Raw genomic sequence first — 21,890 nt, 5'->3', positions numbered from 1 at the left:
ATATCTAAATATATCTGTAAAGCTACCATGCAACACAACCCTTTTCACAGTAATTAAGTCTTCTCCAGTATTACCATTAAAAAATGTCTTACCAGTGAGAACTTCAAATTTCCAGTTGTTTTTGATCTGTATTTCTTTGTATGATTTCATGACAACCTGTGCATCCTCAGGAGTCTTAAAACGGACATGACATTCTGTGTCTCCCTCCAGCATGTCAACATAAGCAACATCAACCAGCACTGTCAAAGCATCCTATCAAGGCATGTGAGAGAACACAGACCAGAAACCAGACTTTAAAAAAAGAACACAAAAAAGTGACTTTTTGACCATTCAATTTGTAAATAATTGACATTGTCAAGAAGGTCATGAAGTAGAAGGAAATAACAGAACGTTTTCATTTAATCAATGAATCTCTTGTCAAATACTTTTGAATGAGTGTATTTTCATAAGAAGGTTATAACTGAATTCTGATTTATGAGCCTACAGCTAAATACATTTATCTCTCATTTTACCCTCCAAGAACAATTTAAAGCAGTAATTCCCCGAAGATGTTATTCTTTGCATAACAATAATTTTACTAATGAAGCATCAGTAATTGTCCATCTGGTTCAATACTGTATCCTTATGATCTATTTTTTTAAAATTGTGTACTATAAAATTGATACATGTCACTCCAACAGAAAAATATCTAACTTCATTCTGCACATGAAATATATAAAAGCAAGGTCATGGTGGTTATTTCAGAAATGAGTAAACCAACCCTTCCTATCTTTATGAAGTGACCTCTGCCTGAAAATTTTCACTAGCAGCTGAAGGAAGAAGAGCCACACATGTTCTTTCAGATGAAGTACTTCACTTGTAATACCTGCTGTTAGGGAAATTAACTAAGACCACACATTCCTAGTCAATTTTGGTCACAGCAGGCAGCTCAAGTAAGATGCTTCCATTCAAGAATTACACACTGCTTTTAACCCTCCACTACCAAGGACAGCCTTAAAACAAAAATTAAGTGCCAATACTGCAAGATCATTTGAGAGCCAACCAAAGCTACTTTATCTTAATTCTGGTATCCTAAAGTGGGAAACTACAATGACCGAAAGAGTGTACTGGATTTGGCAAATGGTATCATCTCAGAGAAGCACCTTAATAGCAAAATGTGGAAGTAGCCAAGCAAAAAATTAAAACTACTCTGCAAAGATCTTTCCAGTGTATGGAAGTATGCCTACCACACAACCAGAAATACAGCTCAAACCTGGAAGTTCATTAAGGAAAAAACCTCCTTGTTTTGTGGCAGGGTGTGCTGTAGCTATGAGAGTCTAGGAACACAGGCAGGGTTTTGTCAGAGTTATACTTTTCATAAAAGCAACTACTGGGGCCAGAAAAAAACCCAAGAAACAACAAGTGAGTAAGCATCAAGTACCTGAAGATTATTGCTTCTTCCAGCTACAGTTGTATTCTGCAATTATATTTCTCCCTAAACACTTTGCCTTATTTGTTTGCTAATGTTTTATGAAATATTTTGCCTATCTATCTATCATGGGAACCAAAGACATGATTAATAAAGGCGAAGGCCACCCCAGTCTTATTTTGTCCCCCTTTACTTCCATAAAGAATTAGTTATCCTTGGAACACTTGCCTAAAACTAAACCACAAGAATAACTTTTGTACCTGGGAATACCAAACTAAGTTTGTTTGCAGCTACTGTGGGAGCAGTAAGCTTACCTACTGCCCACCATACATTAAGTTGTGACACAAACTTAACACAGTGAAGTGTAAAACCACATCCAAAGGGGCCCTCAAACATTACAGTGGCAATTGTAACCTTCTCGCAGTGCCTCCAGCACTCAGACAACTGCCTACAAATACACCTAGACAGGCAGGACTAAGCTGAAATTGCACCAGTTTGTTTTCATAAAAGAGACATCTCTCATCTTGCTTAGATTTATGCACAGACTAAACTTCACATGCTTGCAAGCAGCCAGTGACTTCAGATGGACTACTCAGTTATAAATACAGGTAGGCTGAGAAGTCATCTCAGAAATTACATTTTTGAACCACTCTCATTCTCCTAAGCCATCCAAATATTTATGCTAACATGAGTTAAAGTTGTTCAAATTCTTTCCAGCAGTATTCACCCAAAAGTGTAATTTGTGAAAGAAAAAGTAATGTGTCACATTCAGTATTGGGAAAAAGCCCGTTATTTCCTTTGAAAACGTTTAGAATTTCAATTTCAAAAGGATGCACCTTAAAACTGCTATTTTTCTTAAAAGAAAATATTCTGCTTAACATGTAACTTTCATATCATGACACAACACAAAATTTAGGTTATTCTAAACCCTTTTAAAATTAAGAGGAAAAGTAATTGTCATAGGAAAAAATAAAAAACACTGGACAAGTTCTATTGCTGTCATTCTCACTGAACTGGAGGGTTTGTAATGGTGAATTTCTCACTAAAAAAAAAAAAAGACAATTGTTTTCTCATGCAGAGAGCATTTTCTCACTCCCAAATTCCTGTTAATAGCAAAAAATCCAATATACTATTACAGATTTCTTGATCTGAATTTTGCCAGGATGACTGGTACAATGGCAAATAAATAACATCACATCTGCTTTGCTTTTAATTTCTCTTTTTAAATTTTAAGATTGATTTTAACAGTTATTTACTTTTAACGATATAAAAATCAACCAGGTTTTTCACACTGAAAATGGAAAGACATGGCAACAGGGGATGCAGATGGAGAACTACTCATCCTCTAGAGCATTATTATTTTTTTGTCATAATTTTCATTGTAAACTTGACATTGCTCCAAGCACCCTAAAGGCTACTTTTTGCTTTGAAGCATCCTCTTTACCCTGTTTTGCCGTTGTAAAATCTTCCATTAACAGCTACTAGAGAAGCATCTGTACACAACTACTGGCCAAACAAATAAACAAAAATCAGTAAGACTTGTTTAAATGGCATTCCATATTCAAACATTTTGGGGACACTGTAATAGGAAAGGCTAACAGCTACCCTGAGGTTACAAAGGCATTACCTTGATCTGCTTCCTGCTTGGCAGGGGCTCGGTGCTAATGATCTTCACAATTACTCCACTCACGAACTGGGGGCCCATTGTGTTGGCCTTGGCAGGAGGGGCAGAATCTTCACTGGTGGCTGGTCAATGCGAAAAGGGGGGGAAGAAAAAAAAATTTACATTTATTACTTTGACAAGCTAAAGATGCTACGAAAGCAGCTAAGCAACATGATGTACACAAGAAATGAAACCAGAGAGGCATCAAGTATTGCTATTTTTAAGTTGTAGTTTTGTTTTGTTTGGTGTTTTTTTTGTTTTCTTTTGTGTTTGTTTGTTTTGTTTTGTTTTTTTTAAATCTACGATCAAGACTGTTCTCACTAGGTAAAGTCAATGTTAATTTAAAAAAGTCTTAGAAAAGTTTTTACAGCGTACAGGGTCTCCTTATAAGATTATTTTCTATTCTATCAATTACGGTTAAGTCAAACTCTCAGTTCAAGTGATTAAAAATAAGCAGACAGGCATTGCAACATTGGTATTGAAGTTAGTGATGTATAGAGCAAAAGAAGAACAATTCTATCTCTGAAAAATGTAGAAATTGAACTAAGGCAACATAAATAGAAAGCTACTTTTAAACATAAAGCTGATAAAATCCAATTGCAAGCCATTTTTTGAATGCTGTACTTAGTGAAATAGTTAGGTAAATCACTGCAGGTATAGTTAAGCCTAAGCACATCAGGCCAAGTTACATCACTAAAAAAGCTGATCCTCGACTGAGCCTCTGCAAGGGCTTTATAATTACCTGTAAAGATCCTTAAGCTTTAAGAATGCTGTTGAAATTACTTCTTTATTAAGTCTCAAATCTATCTAAATGGAGGGGGGGTTTGCTTTTAATAATATGTAACATTCAGAGAAAGCGCCAGCATTAGAGAAAATAATTTTGCAGTGTTTCTGGAGGACCAGTGTCTTAAATCACTCTTTGTTTGTGTAGTAGAATCATGAAAACAAGACAAAAACCCATCACAAACAGGTTTACATTTATCATTTTTTACATTGAGGATTTTTCTGTGCACAAGAGTCTGTTTCCATCTCTCCCACAGGTTCAGGTTTGATTTGAGACATTGTTTTCTTTAAGGAGGCCATACTGGCCTTTTGAAGGGCCAAATATTCTTGCTTCAAATCCATCCATTCGGTCCTATAAGTGACAACACAGTAATAGGATATCAGTTGTAAACAGGGAAACAAAAACAGCGAAATGAAAAAAAAAGGAAACTCACAACAACTTAAGACAAAACAGTTTACAAATAACTTAAGCTGAACTTGGTAAGCAGTGCAGACCCTTCTTACCATCAGATTTCTCCTTGCACTTAGGGCATATTAAGCCTTGTCAATATCTGCATTTATTATTTTGCTTTAGTTTTTAATATTCCAGTCAAGTTCTAACAAGATCAACCTATCATTCAAATAGAGTGACTCCTAAGTTTGTTTTATATATTCAGAAAACATAGAGAACAGCTTGGTAAACTCTGTTTTCTACTGAAACTACACAGAGCATAAGCACTAAACTCCAAGTTAATTCAGAGACAGTGAACTCTGAATTCACTGAATTAGTTCAGTGAACCCGCTCCTGTGTTACTATATTAAGAATCAGTACTTTATTTTCTAGAAAAAATCATTGATGGAAAATCAACAACTGGTTAAACTCACTAAAAACCTACTGAGATAAGAACATTCCTTACCATTCAAATGCATTTTGGTTAAAAAATACCACCACATGGAAGCAATTTATATATTTACATACATTTAACATGGTGATGTTTCTGCAAACAGCTAGAGCTTTGCTCCACAGAAACACAATGCCTATAGTGCCACTGTGAGAACGACTCATTGTTACCCTAATCTGTGCTATCAAACAAGCTGATAGAGGATTTTTAAAGAGGAGGATATCTTGTGGTAATGGTTTTAGCTGTTAACATTGACAACTGTATACTTCAAAAAAGCATCTAGACTCACCCAGGATCATACATTCTCAACAGAGCAAAGACATTAAAATAACAAAAGACCCACGTAATGATTCTCTGAGATAAAAAGGCAACACCATTCCATCACAAGGTATGGTATAAATACAGGCTCAAGGAGCTACTTGTTAAGTGGAAGGAAGAGAAGACCACAGGGAATGAGTCAGGCAAGTAGATGTAATGCTTATGCTCTTTAAAACTTTTTTTTTTAATATCTTCCTATAGTTAACTAAAATTTAAAACTTTTTCTGTACTAGATGCAGTAGTCTCAGAATCTCTGCAGAAGAGGACACCCATCGTTCGTAACTACAATTTTTTGTGGACCCCTTTTACTTTAACATGGAGGTGCTTTCTGTGACTTAAAAAAAGTAAGTGCTTCCATGTTTTAGTAGAGGTGAATCCTGATCACAATACTGATATACTCTCCAGGATTTTTTTTTTCTTCAGTCACAAGGTAAAATGTATTTAGACCCGGGAAAGGAAAATTGGCAGGAGGCATAACTTCCCCAACAAGAACTTAAGTAGAACGCATTGCTGAACAAGATGTAATTTATTTAACGCGGTTTTTAAATTTTAATGGGACTCCCTTTGCTTTAACATGGAGGTACCTGCTGCTTAGAAAAGTAAGTGCTTCCATGTTTCAGTGGCGGTGGATCCTAATTCTTGAATGCATTTCTAGAACTACATCTCGGAGAAGCCTAGTATGCATTTTGTATATCAGAACTTTGTATATATACAGTTTTTTTGTTTGTTTTGTTTAGTTACTGCGTGTATCTGCTTAAGGACCCCCATAACTTAAATGTGGATGTACTTGCTTTGTTCCTGAAAAGTAAGTGCTTCCATGTTTTGGTGATGGTGAATCCTTTTTTCCTCGACTGAAAGTACCATATTTGTCATAAAATGTAACATGCCATGGAAACCCCCTTACTGCACAGCAATGAAATGGAATTCCAACGACTACAGACTTCTGTTGGGCAGGGGAGTTCTTTATTTTTATCCCACAATATTAAAGCATCTTGTTTTATGTGTTCGCACAGCACAAGTGGCTTCCTTGCTAAACATAAGCACAAAACAATTTTGCATCATGGTACAAGCACAAGAGGTGAGAGGATCCCCTCTACTTTAACATGGGAGGTACTTGCTGGATGCCTAAAAAAGTAAGTGCTTCCATGTTTTAGTTGTGGTGACTCCTAAAAAAGCCCAACAATTAAAAGCACAATCTTTTTAAAAATTCTGGAATTGCATGATTTGGTCTAAACACTACAGAGGAACTGAGTCATGAAAACTCTGGTATTTGAACCTTTTCGGCTACAGGCTAATACTGTTGCTAATATGCAACTCTGTTGTATAAAAAATTGGAATTGCACTTTAGCAATGGTGATGGACTGTCAGACTTAAAAAGATATGCAAGTATCATAATTTAAGTTTTGAATTAAACATTCCAAAGGCTGGAAACATTGAAATGGTTGTATATGAGCCTGTTAAACAATAAAATTCAATAAAGTATGTAAAACTTGTGAGTACTGAAAAATGTTCCTCTACCTGACACCATATGCTAACAACTGAACTGCATGTTCTAGGAGAAACACCTAAACCCACCTAAATTTAAAAATTTTTCAAATGCCCAAGTTTTGCAGTTAAAACTATATAGCAAAAAAAGAAATTTTTAGTGCCAGGAAAGTGTACATAAACCCATAAACTTCGTGTATATAGGCTGTGCCCACCTTGTTTTTTAATTTGGGCACCCATTAAAAAAGTCAGGTTTTGTAAATTGTTCCACATCAGTACCCAGTACAGCTGAGAACCACCCCCCAAAAAAACCCCGCTTATTTAGCTCAGTGGAAACCACGGAAAATTGTTGTCATGCTACAAAAGCTATAATATATACATATATAAACACCTCCCCATCCACCAGGGTACCATAATCTAGTCACGCAGATTAATTTCTTAACCTACTTTGAGAGTACTCTGAGTGGAATGACTTCTTCACCCATTTTGTGTCTTTCTTTGTGCTTTTTCTTATGTTTTCTTTTAGATTTTGAAAGAGATGTGTCTTTTTTATCACCATCTTTGTCATCTTCTGCAGAAACTTCTGCATTAAAAACCAAAAGAAAAATGTTAAATTCTAACATTACATTGGATATACTTGAAGATACAGGTATTACATAAAACAGCCTGAATAAATATTTCCATAAAATGGTGTAATATTCTTTGTTCTACCCGAGTCTAGCTCCTAATCATGGATTCTTGTCAACCCAAACGTGATTTCAATGCAGCTGTTAATCCCATCTGTTGCTTTTTTCCTCTTATCTTATGTAAGAAACAGGGGGTTATCTGCATTTTCTTTTGTATTTTTGTCTTACCTAGACTTTTATACTGTTGCCATTTGCCTAGGCTGACTATTTAATTCAGACTTTACCTCAGTGAATTTCTATTAGTATTAACTTCTTTGAACTATTTTACTTCTGATGAGATTTACCTGCTTCAGTGTTTAAAGTTCTTTTCTATTCTCCATATAGCTTATCTCCTTGGAATGACTCATCACCAGGTTTAAATTTAACTGCAGGGAACTCCACATATTCCTAAACTGACATTGTTATGCCTCTATCATATAATTTTTCACCTACTGACCCAAGCAGAACAACCTTTTACCAGTTTTCAGTCTTTCAAAGACAGAAATTCAGTGTCCGAATCTTTCACTAGCACTTGAAAGATTTACTCAATAATCTTTAACTCAAGGAATAAACCTATTAGCCTCCAAAAGTCAGTTGACTAAAGCAATTGTATTGCACAGATGACACTGTTACATTTCTTGTTGCTTTCCAGCCATGTGCTTTGCAACTCTCCTCTAGCATATCAAAATTCCTATTTACTTAAGCCACCACAAACACAATTTCAACTGCAAAGAACACAGTATCTTTAACTGTGCTTTGCTCCTTATCTAGACTTTTCCCTCATTACTAAGCCTACCATTTCTTATCTGTAAGAGACACATCTGCCATTTGATTTCATTCATGCATATAAATCATAAAAATACTAAAAACACATGCAGCAAACTTTACCATTGGAATCCTTTGAAGCTTCTGCTGTTTTCTCTTTTACAGGATGAACTTCATTCTTTTCAACAGTCTTCTTGACTTTTGGAGTTGATGTTTCACAATCCCCAGAGCTGGTTCTTTTTCTCTTCCCTGGTCTGCTTTCACAAGGTGCCTCTGAGCTTTCTGTTCTGTCCCATTTTCTTTTCTCTCTCTTTGAGGGCTGCCTGTGAGTCTCAGTACCCTCCATTTCTGAACACTCTGATGAAGTCCGATGTCTTTTTGACTTAGGTACTTGCTCTCTTGTAGCGTTCGTGTTTGATTCCTTTGTCTCTGCAGCTGCCTGTACATTGTTCTCTTTCTTGATTTTGGACTTCTTTTTTTTCTTCTTTTTCTTCTCTTCTGTATTAAAAATACAATATTTAAAACTACCAATGATTAAAAACTAGATTAGTTTAATTGACCTAAGTAATGACCACAATATTACATTACAATAACCTGGGATGTTAAATGCAATGCCTGTCTCTGCCATCTCTAACTACAGGAGAGACGTGATACATTGTCCCAAAGTTCTTCCTAGGCTTTTCAAGCAGAAGACAAAAAAAAAAAACCCAACCCAACACAGAAAGGACTCTCAGTCTCAAATTGAGAAAGACCCCTGGGTCACAAGTTCAGCTTGACTGCAAGATTCCTGAAGTACTTACTCTCAAATTAAAAAGGAAGAAGCTAAACTTCTTTGCTTCTCCTTAATAAATGCACATTTTGTTATGTCATCCCTTACTTGCCTTTGAGAAGAGACACCTTTCTCCTTCCAGACCAAACAACAAAGACAAGAAAATTAAAAAAGGACTGCCAATTTGTATGCTGAGAAGAAAAGGAGATACTCAGGGCAATGAATCTATCACAACCATTTAGGTAACAAACAACTATTTGCTTACTAAAGCATTTTAACCAATCTGAAAAAAAAATTGTATTTCCAATACTGTCTACCTTTTTCAAATTTGTCATAGGCAGGATGCAGTATGAAGCAGCAGGGAGTACCTTGAGCACATTTAAAGTTTAATTCTAAAAGCATGTATTTTCTCGATTTTTTTTTTTTGTCCTAATAGCCCTAATAGTTACTGGTGTAACAAAGAGTTAGTGACAATAGTGAGGAATACAAGATATGATTCATCATTACACTTACAAAAAAAACCTGGAAGATGTCTGAAGTCTGAGAAATTGTATTATGCCATCAGAAACAAGGGAAAATATTTAAGTGATCAAAGCCGAAAGATAATCCCGAGATGCTGCTTTTTAAGTTATAGTAGATGGTATTTATTGGAAATATGCTCAACTGTGAATTCAGGATTTTCTCTGCAATATTCTCAAGGTTTCTGAGTAATTACGAACCACGGAAAGTGGAATTTTAAATATGCTGTAAGAAACTCATTCTGCTTTAGACTGCTCCGCTCAAATAGTAGACTTCTAAAGAGGAAGAAAGGCAAAAATCCACTGTTTTCATAGTTGTTTTACAGAAAGTTTCAGAAAAGGTTTCCTCTGAAACATGTCAGATGATCACAAACTCATCTGAACAAAACATTTAATTTTGTTTGTACATCTGTCTTTTCAATACTAAATATTTTTAAAACAATCTGTGTCAAAATCGTCTTTTGCTAATGCAATGTGCTTAGATAATGATTTAATGTACAGTCTGAAAGCTGCTCTGCCAGCATAACAATGACTAACAGTAACAGCTGGTAACATAGGGAAAAAGAAATTAAGTTCCTTATCAAGCAGGAAAACGGGAAGGCAGACATTTATTATATTGTAGTTTTACAATTTCATTCTTAGGCCTACATTGACCAACAAAAGAAAAAGCAACATTTATTTATTTTTATAAGGCTTTTAAGAAACATGACATTAGAGTGCAGTAACACAGCAGTTCAAAATTCTCTCTTCAGAAGCTGAGGCACAAACCAGTTTGTTTCTTGATCTCAATAACTTAATTATACTTACCTACTACGCTGCTGTTGCTTGTATTCAGTGCAGGAACAGGCTTATTCTTTACTGTTTTGGGGAAAATCCCAGGTTTCCGTGGTGCTTCTTCTGGTGGATTATTCAAAAACTTTAAAAAAAAAATCCATAAAAATTATGTTTTCTTGTTTAAAGAATCTTCACCCAAGTTCGAACCAGCAGTACTATATTCATTCAAGAATGATGCGGTCTCCCCGTGACTCTGGAGGCATACCTTGTTCTTTCAGTACTCTCAGTGCTGTGGTGGCTTTTTGTGGGATTTTTGTTGCTGTTGGGGTTTGCTTTTTAAGTGCAGAGCTTGCTTGATTTCACATTACTAGTGTGATACCTTTATGCCTCTGTTACCATCATGATATTGAAACAAATGTTTTTAAACTTTCAAATCACATTTAAATACAGAAAATTAGGTACAACTGTGCTTGTCTGATGAAACTTACAAGGCCACTGGACTGTTGCACAGAGATCTCTATTTCCATAAAAGATGCTATGAGTGGCCAACCAAACTATTTCAACAAATGCCTGTTATGCTTCTACTAAGTCCCTAGGTTACTACAGAATTACACTTTTAAAGAATTGTGGAATTGATCAGAGGTGTGGGGATATGAGAAAGGAACATAACTCTTGCTATGTTTCTAAATTATGATATTGTAGGAATTTCTCTAAGATTCAGTAGGTGAATTAGCAAAGACATCCATACCACAGAGTGACAAACAGGAAGAATGTTAACAGACCGGAGGCATCATTACTCACCTCAATGGCTTTCTCTGCTTGCTCTTTAGTTTCAAATTCAACAAAAGCAAATCCCTTTGGATGGCCAGAACTTTTATACCGGGGTATACTGACATAAACTACATTACCACACTTCCCAAACACCCGCTCGATCCAACTGTGATTGACATTTTTGGGAAGCAGCTCCTGAAAAAAAAAAAAAAAAAAGGAGAAAGGAAGAAATGTCCTGTTCTCGCTAATGTATTACCATTGTATCGAATGGTTTGCTACATCTTCAAATTAAAAAATTGTCACAACAAAATATGTTTAAGTTTGATGTGATGACATTGAGAAACATTTTTTATTTCAGTAGGTATTCTTGTCAAGAAGTCATAGAGTTCAAATAGTAAAACCAGTGATCTGAAAATGGATCTCTAATCATTCGTATACCTATAAGAAACAGATTATCTATTTAAATATGCCTCTCTTCTTTCTGTGACAGATACCAAGGCCTTATCTGCAGCTGTATCTTTGCAAAATAAAATATATTTATAAATTTAAGACATTTGAGCAAACATAATTCTGCATTGTCTTAAACTATCCACTGGAGAACATGAGGATTTTTTAATTGTTGGTAATGTGGGTATCACAGAAAGAATCCTTACAGGTTAGTAGAGCCGTTACTCAAACTAATAAATTCCTGCCAGTAGCTAACATTTTAAAGCTTAGCAGTTAGCACTTAGGGCCTAGTTGATGAGATGCAGGAGAATTAAAAACTTTAAGTCAAATTCTTGAATGATGAAACACTGATTTTTATTTCTATCAGCTCCTTAATAAACCAACACATTTTAGCAGGTTGCAGACACCATGTCTCAGTTCCTAAACATTTCCCTTCAGGAATCAAAGAGAAATCCTGTTGTATCAATTCCTAAATAGACCCAACACCTTTAAAAACCCTACTTTCATGCCTAAGCCACAATGGAGAGTCAGCATTACTTCATATTTTTTTAATAGGAAGGTACCACACTAAAAGGTTTTTCTTGTAGGAAAACGTTATTTATCACATTCAGGTAGAACACTATTTTTGCATGAATTTACCTGCCTGAGAAAAACATTTCATAATGGTTTTAGTATAAAGTTACAGCTCTAAAAATCTTATGGGATGAGCACAAAATAACAGCATAGGTCAAAGTGTAGTTCATGTTAAAGTATATTTAAAAAGTCACTAACCATAAGATTATTTCAGAGAAAGTTAATTAAAACTCCCCCTAAGTTAAACGAGATTTAAAAAAAATAAAATAATGAAGTTACTATTCCTTAAAGAAACACATCTTTAAACATCCATTCTTAGTTCAGAAATGAAGCTTTGACATCCTGCATAAATTCAGAAAACATACTACTGCTGAAAACAATCCTTCACAATGGAGGCTTTAACTGTAACCTTTGTATTAAATACAACATAGAAATCTTTCTTTCACCTACCCCAAAATGAAACAAAACTTACCGGCACTTTGACTACTTCTGCTCCTTCCCACTGCTATAATACACACCAGTCATTTAACATGGCTTAACATTACTGTAATTGCAGTATAAAGTGCAGATACCTCATACACTGGTCTTTAAAAAAGAAAAAAAACCCACCCTTTTTAGTAGCAACATGAAAAGATACTGGGTTACTTGGCACTTTGTACTTAAAAAAATAATAGCCTTTCCTGGGCTTTTGTTAAAGAATGCAACGATCAGAGTCATCCAGCATCTCTTTATCTGGATAGCCTGGCATTTGGGGCATCATTATTATGTATCTTCATCACAGAAAGCTTGGTGCCTGCTTGAGATTAGTGACTGCTGGAAGATTCAGCTGCTAACAGCTACGGGTATACACCTAAATTGACAATAGCCATGAAAACCTTTCTTTAGAGACAAAGGGAATTCCACACTGGCTTCAATTCTATTAAAAAGTTGCATAGGATTTTAAATAAGTGACAGTTCAACCATCTGATCTCTTTCCAGACTACTGCTTAAGTGGCTCAACGATATGGTAATAGTTGTTCCAATCTGATACATCTGAAATCCCATGTTGAGATGTAGATTTTTTCCAGGAGCGCAAGCCATTTTCATTTAAATTAATGAAACATTTCAGTATCAAGGTAGCCATAGGATATCTGTGGCCTCTTATTATTATGAGGATTAAAAAGAAAAACAGAAAAAAAAAGCCACCTAAACATAAGACTAGCTCATATTTGGGTACATTCTGCCCTTAAAAGAATGATGTTTGTTACAAAACGAGAGGCACTTCCAGTAACAGACTTTGTAAACAGATTGTACTTTATGAAGTACCCCTTATTATCTTGCAAACTCAGCCAATTCCTGTTTGACAAAACTAATAAAGTTATTATTGTAAAGCTTTAACTACATTAATGTAATTGGTAAATATTTCTTGATACCAGTGTTGGTCCTCTACTGACATTAACTAGAAAAGCCCAGCGAAACCAGTAATAGCTAAATGAAAGTGCACCTTTTCTTACTAGAATGTAAAGTCACTCTTTGCTCACCATTTATAATTATTGAAGCTGGCAGAAGAAATCAGAGTATGAAACTAATCCCTTTTTTGTGATAGTCACTACCATTGCTCACCTGCCTTCACATAAATAATTTCCCTTACGTACAACGCACAAGCAACAGTAGAGAGACACCTGCCCAGTCCCCTCCCTGTGTTAACAAGAATATTGATGCACGGATACATTTCTGCTACAAAAAATATTTACTACATTAAATATGTATATTAACCGCACTCTATGGGCCTTAGCATTACAAGTTCAGTACATCTATAATGCATTTCCTTCCCTCGCACTGTCCTTTTCTTTTGGAGGAAAATAAACTCCAAACGGAATAGTCAAATTATATTAACATTTATACTTTACATAAACGTTTCTTGTAATAAATCCATGACGTTCTCAAAGAAAATCTACATTCTAATTCTAGTAAAACTATGTGGCTGGTTTATGTTGTTTTCATTGTTCTTAATGCAGTAAATAATACTAGGCAACTAGATTGTCATAGACAACGCACCGTGGGTTTTGCGCTCTGAAACAACAAGAAAGTTTAAAAGAGTTTCCATAGTTAGGAATACCAAAGCACTCTGCCAGGCACGAGGCACATACAAGCACGACCTTACCACGTAGACTGTACGACTATCCACATCCTTTGGTTGCTCACCCAGCGGCTGGCGTCTTCTGATTCTAGTTCCTTCTAAATCCAACTAAAAGCAACAAGAAATGAACAAGCATCTTCCATAAGATTGTGTACTTCAATGTCACTATCATTATTACTCCAGTATCAGCCAATACAAAAGGGAAATATGAAATACCTCTACAACAGATGAACTTTTAACTGCTCGAGCTATCAGTTTTCCATCAGTAGTCAATTTCTTCATTTTGTTGAAAGAAACAAGAAGTGATATGTCGACATCTAGATATAAAAAAGTTGCAAGTGATGAAATCAGGCTGATCTAGAAAGCATTAGTTATATTTTCTAATATGACATTAAGACTCAGCTTATATTTTTGTAAAACAATCTGCAAGTCATAACTGCAGTATGTAACCATACAGCACGCTACCAAGGATTTACAGAAAATTTCTACCATCAAAATTGAAGTTTCAAGTAAACCTACATTTAATTTTCTTTTGTGCTAAACTTTATCAAAGGAATTTTTTTCTTTTACCGCCTCACTGATAACTGCTGTCTGCGAAAAGAAAGGAAGAAAACTCCCTTTCTGATGCAGTTTTACAATACAAAACTAATTTGCATTGAAAACGCGCCTCTCCTTCAAGTACTCAATTAAGTGTTTAACCCAGCCTTTGCAACACAAAAGAGCCCCTGCTTGCACCTCAGTTGCAATGAGTCATGCTGCTAAAACCTTGACAGAAAGTGATGCACTATTAGTCTTAATAAAGAAAGTTAAAGACATGAGAGCCCTAATATTTCTAGAAAAAGTTGGGTAAATTTTATTCCTCTGAAGGGTATTTTCTCAAACTGAGTTATATATATAATTATATATATTATAATTGAGGACTATACCAAGCAGTTAGAAGGCTAGACTTTTCACACCATGCAACTGGACTAATGAGTTACGCTTCAAATAAATATGGACTCTTTAGGAAAATAAGTAAACACTTGTGTAAACTGCTAATTTTTTTTGTTTTGATGGAAAAGGACCATCTCTTTTTAGAGACACGTGGCAGCTCCAGTCCACCTGGCATAACAGTTAACAATTATACTGATAGACTGTATTTACCACACATGCACTGTTTTTAAAAGCAAAAGCATAGTAGTTACTGTAGCTAATGTTGAAATTAATTTATTCAGAAACTGGCACATAGTTTCAGAACCAAGCTCAATTTCCTACTCTGAAGTCGTATCAACCATGTCAAAAATTGTCTAAGAGACCCACAGTAGCCCTATATGCAAATATACAATTTCCCACATACCAAACTTGCAGAAAATATTTTAAAAAGCTATATATACACGTAACTGCAAATCCAAGCAACATTTTAATTTCTACATATATCTAACCTACAAGTCAAGTACTGCACATCCAAGGGCAGAACACCCCTTGTTTGGTTGGTGTGCATCTGCCACAGTTGGTTATTCTTAAATTATAGAAAGTTAAAAAAATTTACAATGATCAGGTCTCCCAGTAATTTCTACCCTTGCAGATACCTCTAACATATGGCTGGTAGTAAAGGAAAAGAGAAAAACTAAATACAATTTCTAAAACCACTACCAAGCTCCCACCTCCTAATGCTCGTTTCCAGCATGAAACAATCTTCCCCAGTGGACACACACCTCAAAAGAAATAGTAACTGTCACTAGCAACATAGTGAAGAAGAAAGTTTAAAACATATCTGTTTACTGAAATATACTTAATATAAACTTACACCCATCTCTGGACTTTTCTATTTGTTCTCGGAGAAATCTATCTTTGTGAAGATTAACATCGCCAAACCAGAAATCCACTTGTTTTGCTATATCTGCAAGCACCTGTTTAACCCTTGACCTCTTCTTTTTCTCTCTCTCCTTCTTCTGTTCAGTGCTTTCTTCTTCCATGGCTTTGTCTCTTGCAGTTTCAGTCTCCATTCCTGTCATTCTGTCAACTGAAAGTTAAATACAACCTTTGAGAAAAAAAATCAAATATTCTTAGTTCAAGGAGTAAACACTCTTGTTTTATCTGACATTAGAAACTTCATGCATCCTCTGTGAGACTACGTGCCATTCATTATGGTAGTGTTGAAAAATACAAAGCGTACAGAAGCCGATGAAAATTAGGTCACAATAACTGCATAGTGAAGACTAAGCTAGAACTCCCATCTCATGGCACCTAGTACTGCCCATTAGCCACAGATATTCACTGAAGTCAGTCAAGTTGGTACTAAACTGAAGGCTTTTCATTTAAAATCTGTACTACTGTGTTACTCCAGAATGCCCTGTGAACAGTCTGCCCTCCCCACTAGATTTCTAACAGCAGCTTTTGAATTTCAACAGCAGTCATGGGATTCACAGTTCCAATTGTATTCATAAGTTATCAGACAAGCAATGCTATTAAAAAATATACATATATATACATGAATTCTTTAAATCATTTGTGCAGATCACAATGTGTGTTTTAATAATACATGACTTCCCTGTTACCAGAAAAGCAATTTACTTGCTAAAGAGAGCCTACAAAAACTAAATCTGAAAAGCAATTTCCCTTCCAATAAACATACTTTCTTAGACTTGAAAGGGGAAAAAAAAAAAGCTGGATTATATAGGCAACTTCTAAAAAGGCTGGCCAAAGGACCAAGCTCAGCAGGCCTAAACTGTAAATTCTGTGGTTGCAAACAGGTTACACTGACACACATACAGCAGCTGAAGAGCTTGCTGCAAAAAATTACAGTATGACTTCCAAATGAGAAGTATCTGTTAATTCTTAAAAATAAATGCAATGTAAAGACATACTTAAACACATAGTTGATATTCATGGCAGGTCTGGTCATAGTAAGGTTTGTTTCTAAAAGTTGTTTTTGTTATGTCAAAAACACAAACCACTCGGTCAATTGCCAAGGCCCGACCAAGGACCAGCAAGTAAAAATATTGCAATCCTACCTTTGAATACGTTCTAACACATTCTTACTACATTTCTTGCTCTGTGAAAAAGCTAAAAGCAGAGTACAATGTTTTGGAACTCATTAATTACCACCCTTCTTTTAAGTCCATGTGGCAATCAGGATGTGCTACACGTAAACAGACATTTTCCTTTCTTTCATCAGCTGTCACTGATTTTAATGGAAAACCAAGTCCTATCAGAACCTCAGAATCAGGGCCCTAGAACTTAGGGAATAAATAGAGGGAATTGACTTTAATGTACAGATTTACCTTGAAGAATATAAAACCTTTTTAGTGCATCATCTTTTCTGTTCACATTTCAATTCGCTGTAGCTAGTCAGTCGTCCTCTGCCAGTCACCACAGAACTTAATTTTACATGAGCAAAACAAAGTGGTACTGCCAAAAGCAGACAGCTTTTTGGAAATGAAATTAACACAAAAATCAAATTAATTACTGTAGCAATCACCACGGGAAAGACTTCCCAGCTCTCTGTAAATGCAACATAGAAGGTGAGCATAGCCATCAGAGAGAAGGCCCATCTCTACAACAGGATGACAAAAATGGAAATGGTCTTCAAATTATTGTGCAAATGAGGCTTTGTTAGCCGGATATCAGTTTCTCTCCCTGCTGTGAGCCGACCACTCAAGATAGTGAAAGGTCAGCAATTACCTTAAAAAGATAAGGCAGGTAAAATTCCCAACTGAAGCAGAAGTTCAAGCTCTATTCAAGCCTTTCGGCAAGATATTTACACTAATCGTGAGCACAACGATATACTACTTTGCTAAGGGCTACAGTGAGCTGCACCATTAAAAGTAAAACATCAATATGGGATACTTTTATTGGCTGAAGATTATTAAATGACCATGCTGATATATAATGAATGCAGCTTATGTGTAAGAAAGCTTTATTTTAAGAAGCCATATAAGCATTTCATGCACTGAGTCACTCAGCCTTGGGACTTCCTTCCCAGGAGAGAAATTCTCATTCAAGCTTAAAGGAAAGAAAATCAGGTGCAAGCTGTATTCTGAGCCCCGTCCCTCCCCAGTTTGTCCTACTGCCTCAGGAATGAAGCTTTGGGAAAATTACTTTGGAGGAGCTTGGAAATAAAGAGTCAGAGCAAGTGTCAGCTATGACTATAATTAGAATCTGTATACAATCTTACATTTAGTAGTGAAATACTCATACCTGAGAGATCACTAGATTAAAACTCAGGATATAAGAAAATACTGTAAGCATGTCAATAACTCATAGCACTTGGTTTTTTGTTGGTATTCTCCTTTGCAATTACTCTTGCAAACCTCAACTCATCAATGAAAGCTGCAATGCCAAGGTCTAAGCCAGTCTGCATTTTTGTTACTTGCCAACTCTTACACTGACAGCCTCACAGCTGCAAGCACTATTCTGATAAACAAAATCAAAAGAAAGCAAAAGCAAGGTCAAAATTTTTCTGTTAAAGCAAAACAGCTGCCACCTCTTAGTTTTCCCCAAATGAAATAAAATCAGTGTCTCTACGTGCGACAGTAAAACCAGGAAAAGGAAGGACAAGAAGGAGAGCGAACTCTAAGAAAGCAAAAAGGGCAACAAAGCTGGTGAGAGGCCTGGAGCACAAATCTTACAAGGAGAGGCTGAGGGAACTGGGGCTGTTTATCCTGGAGAAAAGGAGGCTGAGGGGTGACATCGCTCTCTACAACTACCTGAAAGGAGGTCATAGCACGGAGTGGGTTGGTCTCTTTTCCCAAGTAGCAAATGACAGGACAAGAGGAAATGGCCTCAAGTTGCACCAGGGAGGGTTCAGGTTGGATATTACAAAAAATTTCTTCAAAGAAAGGGTTGTCAGGCATTGTAACAGGCTGCCCAGGGAAGCGGTTGAGTCACCATCCCTGGAGGTGTTTAAAAGACATATAGATGAGGTTCTCAGGGACATGGTTTAGTGCTAGAGTTAGGTTATGGTTGGACTCGATGATCCTGAGGGTCTCTTCCAACTGAAATGACTCTATGATTCTGTGAAAGATAATATTAATGGAAGTAATACAGACCCACAGAAATCTATAGTAATTTATCTATACAATTTAAAACCCAAACATTTAACATGCTGGTGATAACCTGTACAGAGTCAAGTTCCAAACCTAACTTTTATTGTTATAAAGACCTAGAAAAAAATAATCATATTTCACTGTAATCCAAGGTCTGGAAGAAACAGAGTTCCAGCTATCCTTTATATTAAGCATTAATGCAAATGCTTGCTTGCTTTCACCATTTTAAATAGCAAAATCGGGTAAGGGAGGGGAGCAGAAAGAATAATTCAAAATACTTTCTATACTATGAAATTATTTCCATATAGTCAGTATCAACACTTCCTCTTCCAGACATTTACTCCAAAATAAATGCAAGTATTCAGCAAACCTTAAACTACTTTCAAAGATGCATTCTATAATCCAACTTGGGTATTCTTACTCTAACACACCTATAGGCAGAGCTGCAGCAGTTTAAGTTCCTGTCCTGCCTTGTAACTTCACTCTACGACAAGGGAGCTAAGAAAGAAGTTATTACACAAGGACCAGTACAATTTTCTTCGTAACTTAAAACCAGAGGACTTCCTGCTTTTCCCCCCATTTTAAACAATGAAACCAATACATCATTTTAAGCCTACATTTAAGCTGTGCAAGACATGTCATTAAACCAAAGTGTTCACAAATAGAAAAGGCTTTGCTTCCACATAACACCGATTGGTGTTAAGGCTGTTTCCAGACATAGGCAGACCCCACTGTGTCATTCCTACCACGGTTACCCTTTCCTTAGTCATGATAAGAGGTAGAAAGTGGATTTTGAATAAAATGCAGGCCCACAGCATGAGACTGTGGTTAGATGGATTCAGTTGTATGACCCAACAGGTCACTGACACCAAAAGGGCAGCCCAGCTCTCTCGTCTTACTCACTACACAGTTGTCCCTCAGAGTATCTCAACCTCTGGTGAGCCAGTTCAGCTGTGTGACCTGAGAAGTAAGTCACTAATTTTTGGTCCTTTCCTGCTGGATAAGTAAGTTACACAAACTCACTAAGGAGCTGAACGCACAGCAAAGCTGATGAGGAGAAGCCTCAGGAATAAGCACTTGGGAGCAGGAGAGAGGCGGGTGTAGAAGCAAGACATTCTGCTGTCCTGTTAGCGGCTGCAGGCAGACTGGCCTCGAAGCAATGCACAACTGTAGAAGGACCTCATCTTTACTCTTCAAACAACGGGGAGACACACAAAGCAAAATGCATTCTTCTAGCTACAACTTTATCTTTGCCTGTGTAGCAACTGGCTAAATCCCAGTTACCAAGGAGGCCAACCACCATACATGTGCCAATTGTGCAGGATTCAGCACTGTGATTGCTCACAGAGCTTGTATGCGTAAGAAAAAGTAAAACAAGCACATGTATGGCAGCCCAAAGCCAGCCACTCCCCATATCCCCCCAACATGGAACTGTCTCCTTCAAGGCAAGGTATCGGGTCTATGACCTTATGTGAAGGCGCTCCCCCCAGCACCGCAACCTCCGCTTCACCTGAAGGCGAAGTCACCAGTCGGGCTCGCCGGGCTGCAGCAGCAGAGCCCCGGGGAGAGGCCGGGGAGGCAGGGCTGTTAGAAAGGCTCGGGACGGAGCGGGCAGCGGGCGGGAGGGGATGCGCGGGGGCCGGGCCGGGGCTCAGGGGCCGGCGCGCTCGAGGCCCGGGCGCGGTGGCGGGCACGAGCGGCGCTGCCCTGACCGGGCTCGGCCAACCGCCCGCCGCGCGCCGCGCCCCCGGCCCAACGGCCGCGGCCTCGCCCCGCCCCGCCGCACGAGGCGCCCCCTGCGCATGCGCCGCAGTGAGTTGGGGGGAGCGGGCGGCAGCGCCCCCTGCCTGCACGCGCCGCCCCGGCAGCGGCCCGCGCCGCCGGCTGTCCCCCGCCGCGCCCCACTGACCTGCCGCCGCGCCCGCAGGGGCTCGCCGGGCGACGTCACCGCGGGGACACCGGGGCCGCCGCCCTGCCCTGCCCTGCCCCCCCTCCGCGGACCGCGCCGCCGTCAGTCCCAGCGCGACGCGCGGCTCCCGCGGGGAGGAAAGCCCCGCGGCGCCGCCCGCGCACGCGCAAGGGAGCGGCGGCCGCGCCTCGGCTCCGCGCACGTGATTTCCTCCCGGCCGGCGGAGGCGGGGCGCGCGCGGTGGGGGCTTTCCTCGCCGGCCGGCGACGCGCGGTGACGTCACGCCGGCTGCGGCGGGAAGTTTGGAACGCGGGGAGGGAGCGCGGCGGCGCGGCGCGGCGCGGTGCGGTGCGGGTGTCCGGGACAGGTGGGCCGGGCCGGGCTGGGCCGGGCTGGGGCCGCCGTTGGGTCCCGCAGCCCCCGGGGGCGGCAGGGCCGCGCTGGTGGCCGGCGCGGTGGTGTGGCGTGTTGTGGCCGCCGCCGCAGCGCTGAGGGAGCGGCCCGGGCGGGGGCCGGGGTCACTGGGGGCGGCTCCGCGCAGCACCGGGGAGGCGGATTTGGGTCAAACCCCTTGTGCTCAGGGCTGAGCGACGGCTGGTGGGCTCAGGAGGGCTTAGCGGGTCCGTCCTGGCTGCGTGGGGAAAGCAGGAGTAGCAAATCTGTGTGAACGTGCTGGCGGGATTCCTGCTCACCCCTGTTCCCATGGCAGTCAGTATTAATTTATAGCGTTTACATTAACCCAGCTGCTCATAATAACTAAAGGAGCAGTTCTGTGACCTTTAAGCATGTCCACTTCCAGCTGTCGCACCTTATTACACACCTGGGGACTGCCAAGAAGGTCGCGGGCATAAGAAACAGTGTGAATATCTCTGCCTTAATACCAACTGCTTCTCACTAATCTGTAGCGTCAGAGTAGCTGACAGCCTTGAATTGTCTCTTGTGACCGTTTCCATTGCAGCGCTGTTAACGGATTGAACTCAGGAAGGTTGCAAATGCAGGTCTCTAAATAAACACT

At 38.7% G+C, this 21,890-nt stretch overlaps 1 protein-coding gene across 4 annotated transcripts in view; it reads right to left on the bottom strand.

The window, feature by feature from the left end:
* Positions 1 to 21,028, bottom strand: part of LARP7 (La ribonucleoprotein 7, transcriptional regulator) — a 29,705-nt gene extending 8,677 nt beyond the window's left edge. The window contains exons 1-11 of one of the 4 annotated variants that reach the window (XM_065633448.1): positions 20,876 to 21,028; positions 15,726 to 15,941; positions 14,156 to 14,256; positions 13,964 to 14,047; positions 10,831 to 10,995; positions 10,063 to 10,171; positions 8,092 to 8,466; positions 6,986 to 7,121; positions 4,064 to 4,206; positions 3,036 to 3,154; positions 93 to 252 (exon numbers count right to left, since the gene is read on the bottom strand). In XM_065633448.1, coding sequence (XP_065489520.1) covers positions 93 to 252; positions 3,036 to 3,154; positions 4,064 to 4,206; positions 6,986 to 7,121; positions 8,092 to 8,466; positions 10,063 to 10,171; positions 10,831 to 10,995; positions 13,964 to 14,047; positions 14,156 to 14,256; positions 15,726 to 15,933 — 1,600 coding nt within the window. In that variant the 5' untranslated portion in view covers positions 15,934 to 15,941; positions 20,876 to 21,028. Of the gene's footprint in view, positions 1 to 92; positions 253 to 3,035; positions 3,155 to 4,063; positions 4,207 to 6,985; positions 7,122 to 8,091; positions 8,467 to 10,062; positions 10,172 to 10,830; positions 10,996 to 13,963; positions 14,048 to 14,155; positions 14,257 to 15,725; positions 15,942 to 20,432; positions 20,741 to 20,875 lie in introns of those variants that run through there. The other 3 variants (XM_065633449.1, XM_065633447.1, XM_065633450.1) reach the window with 3 other exon arrangements.
* Positions 21,029 to 21,890: the final 862 nt, after the last annotated feature.

This window comes from Caloenas nicobarica, chromosome 4 (genome assembly GCF_036013445.1).
Source record: "Caloenas nicobarica isolate bCalNic1 chromosome 4, bCalNic1.hap1, whole genome shotgun sequence".
Classification (NCBI taxonomy): domain Eukaryota; kingdom Metazoa; phylum Chordata; class Aves; order Columbiformes; family Columbidae; genus Caloenas; species Caloenas nicobarica.
Note: the sequence above shows the minus strand (reverse complement) of the source record. Positions and strands in the feature narration are given on the sequence as shown.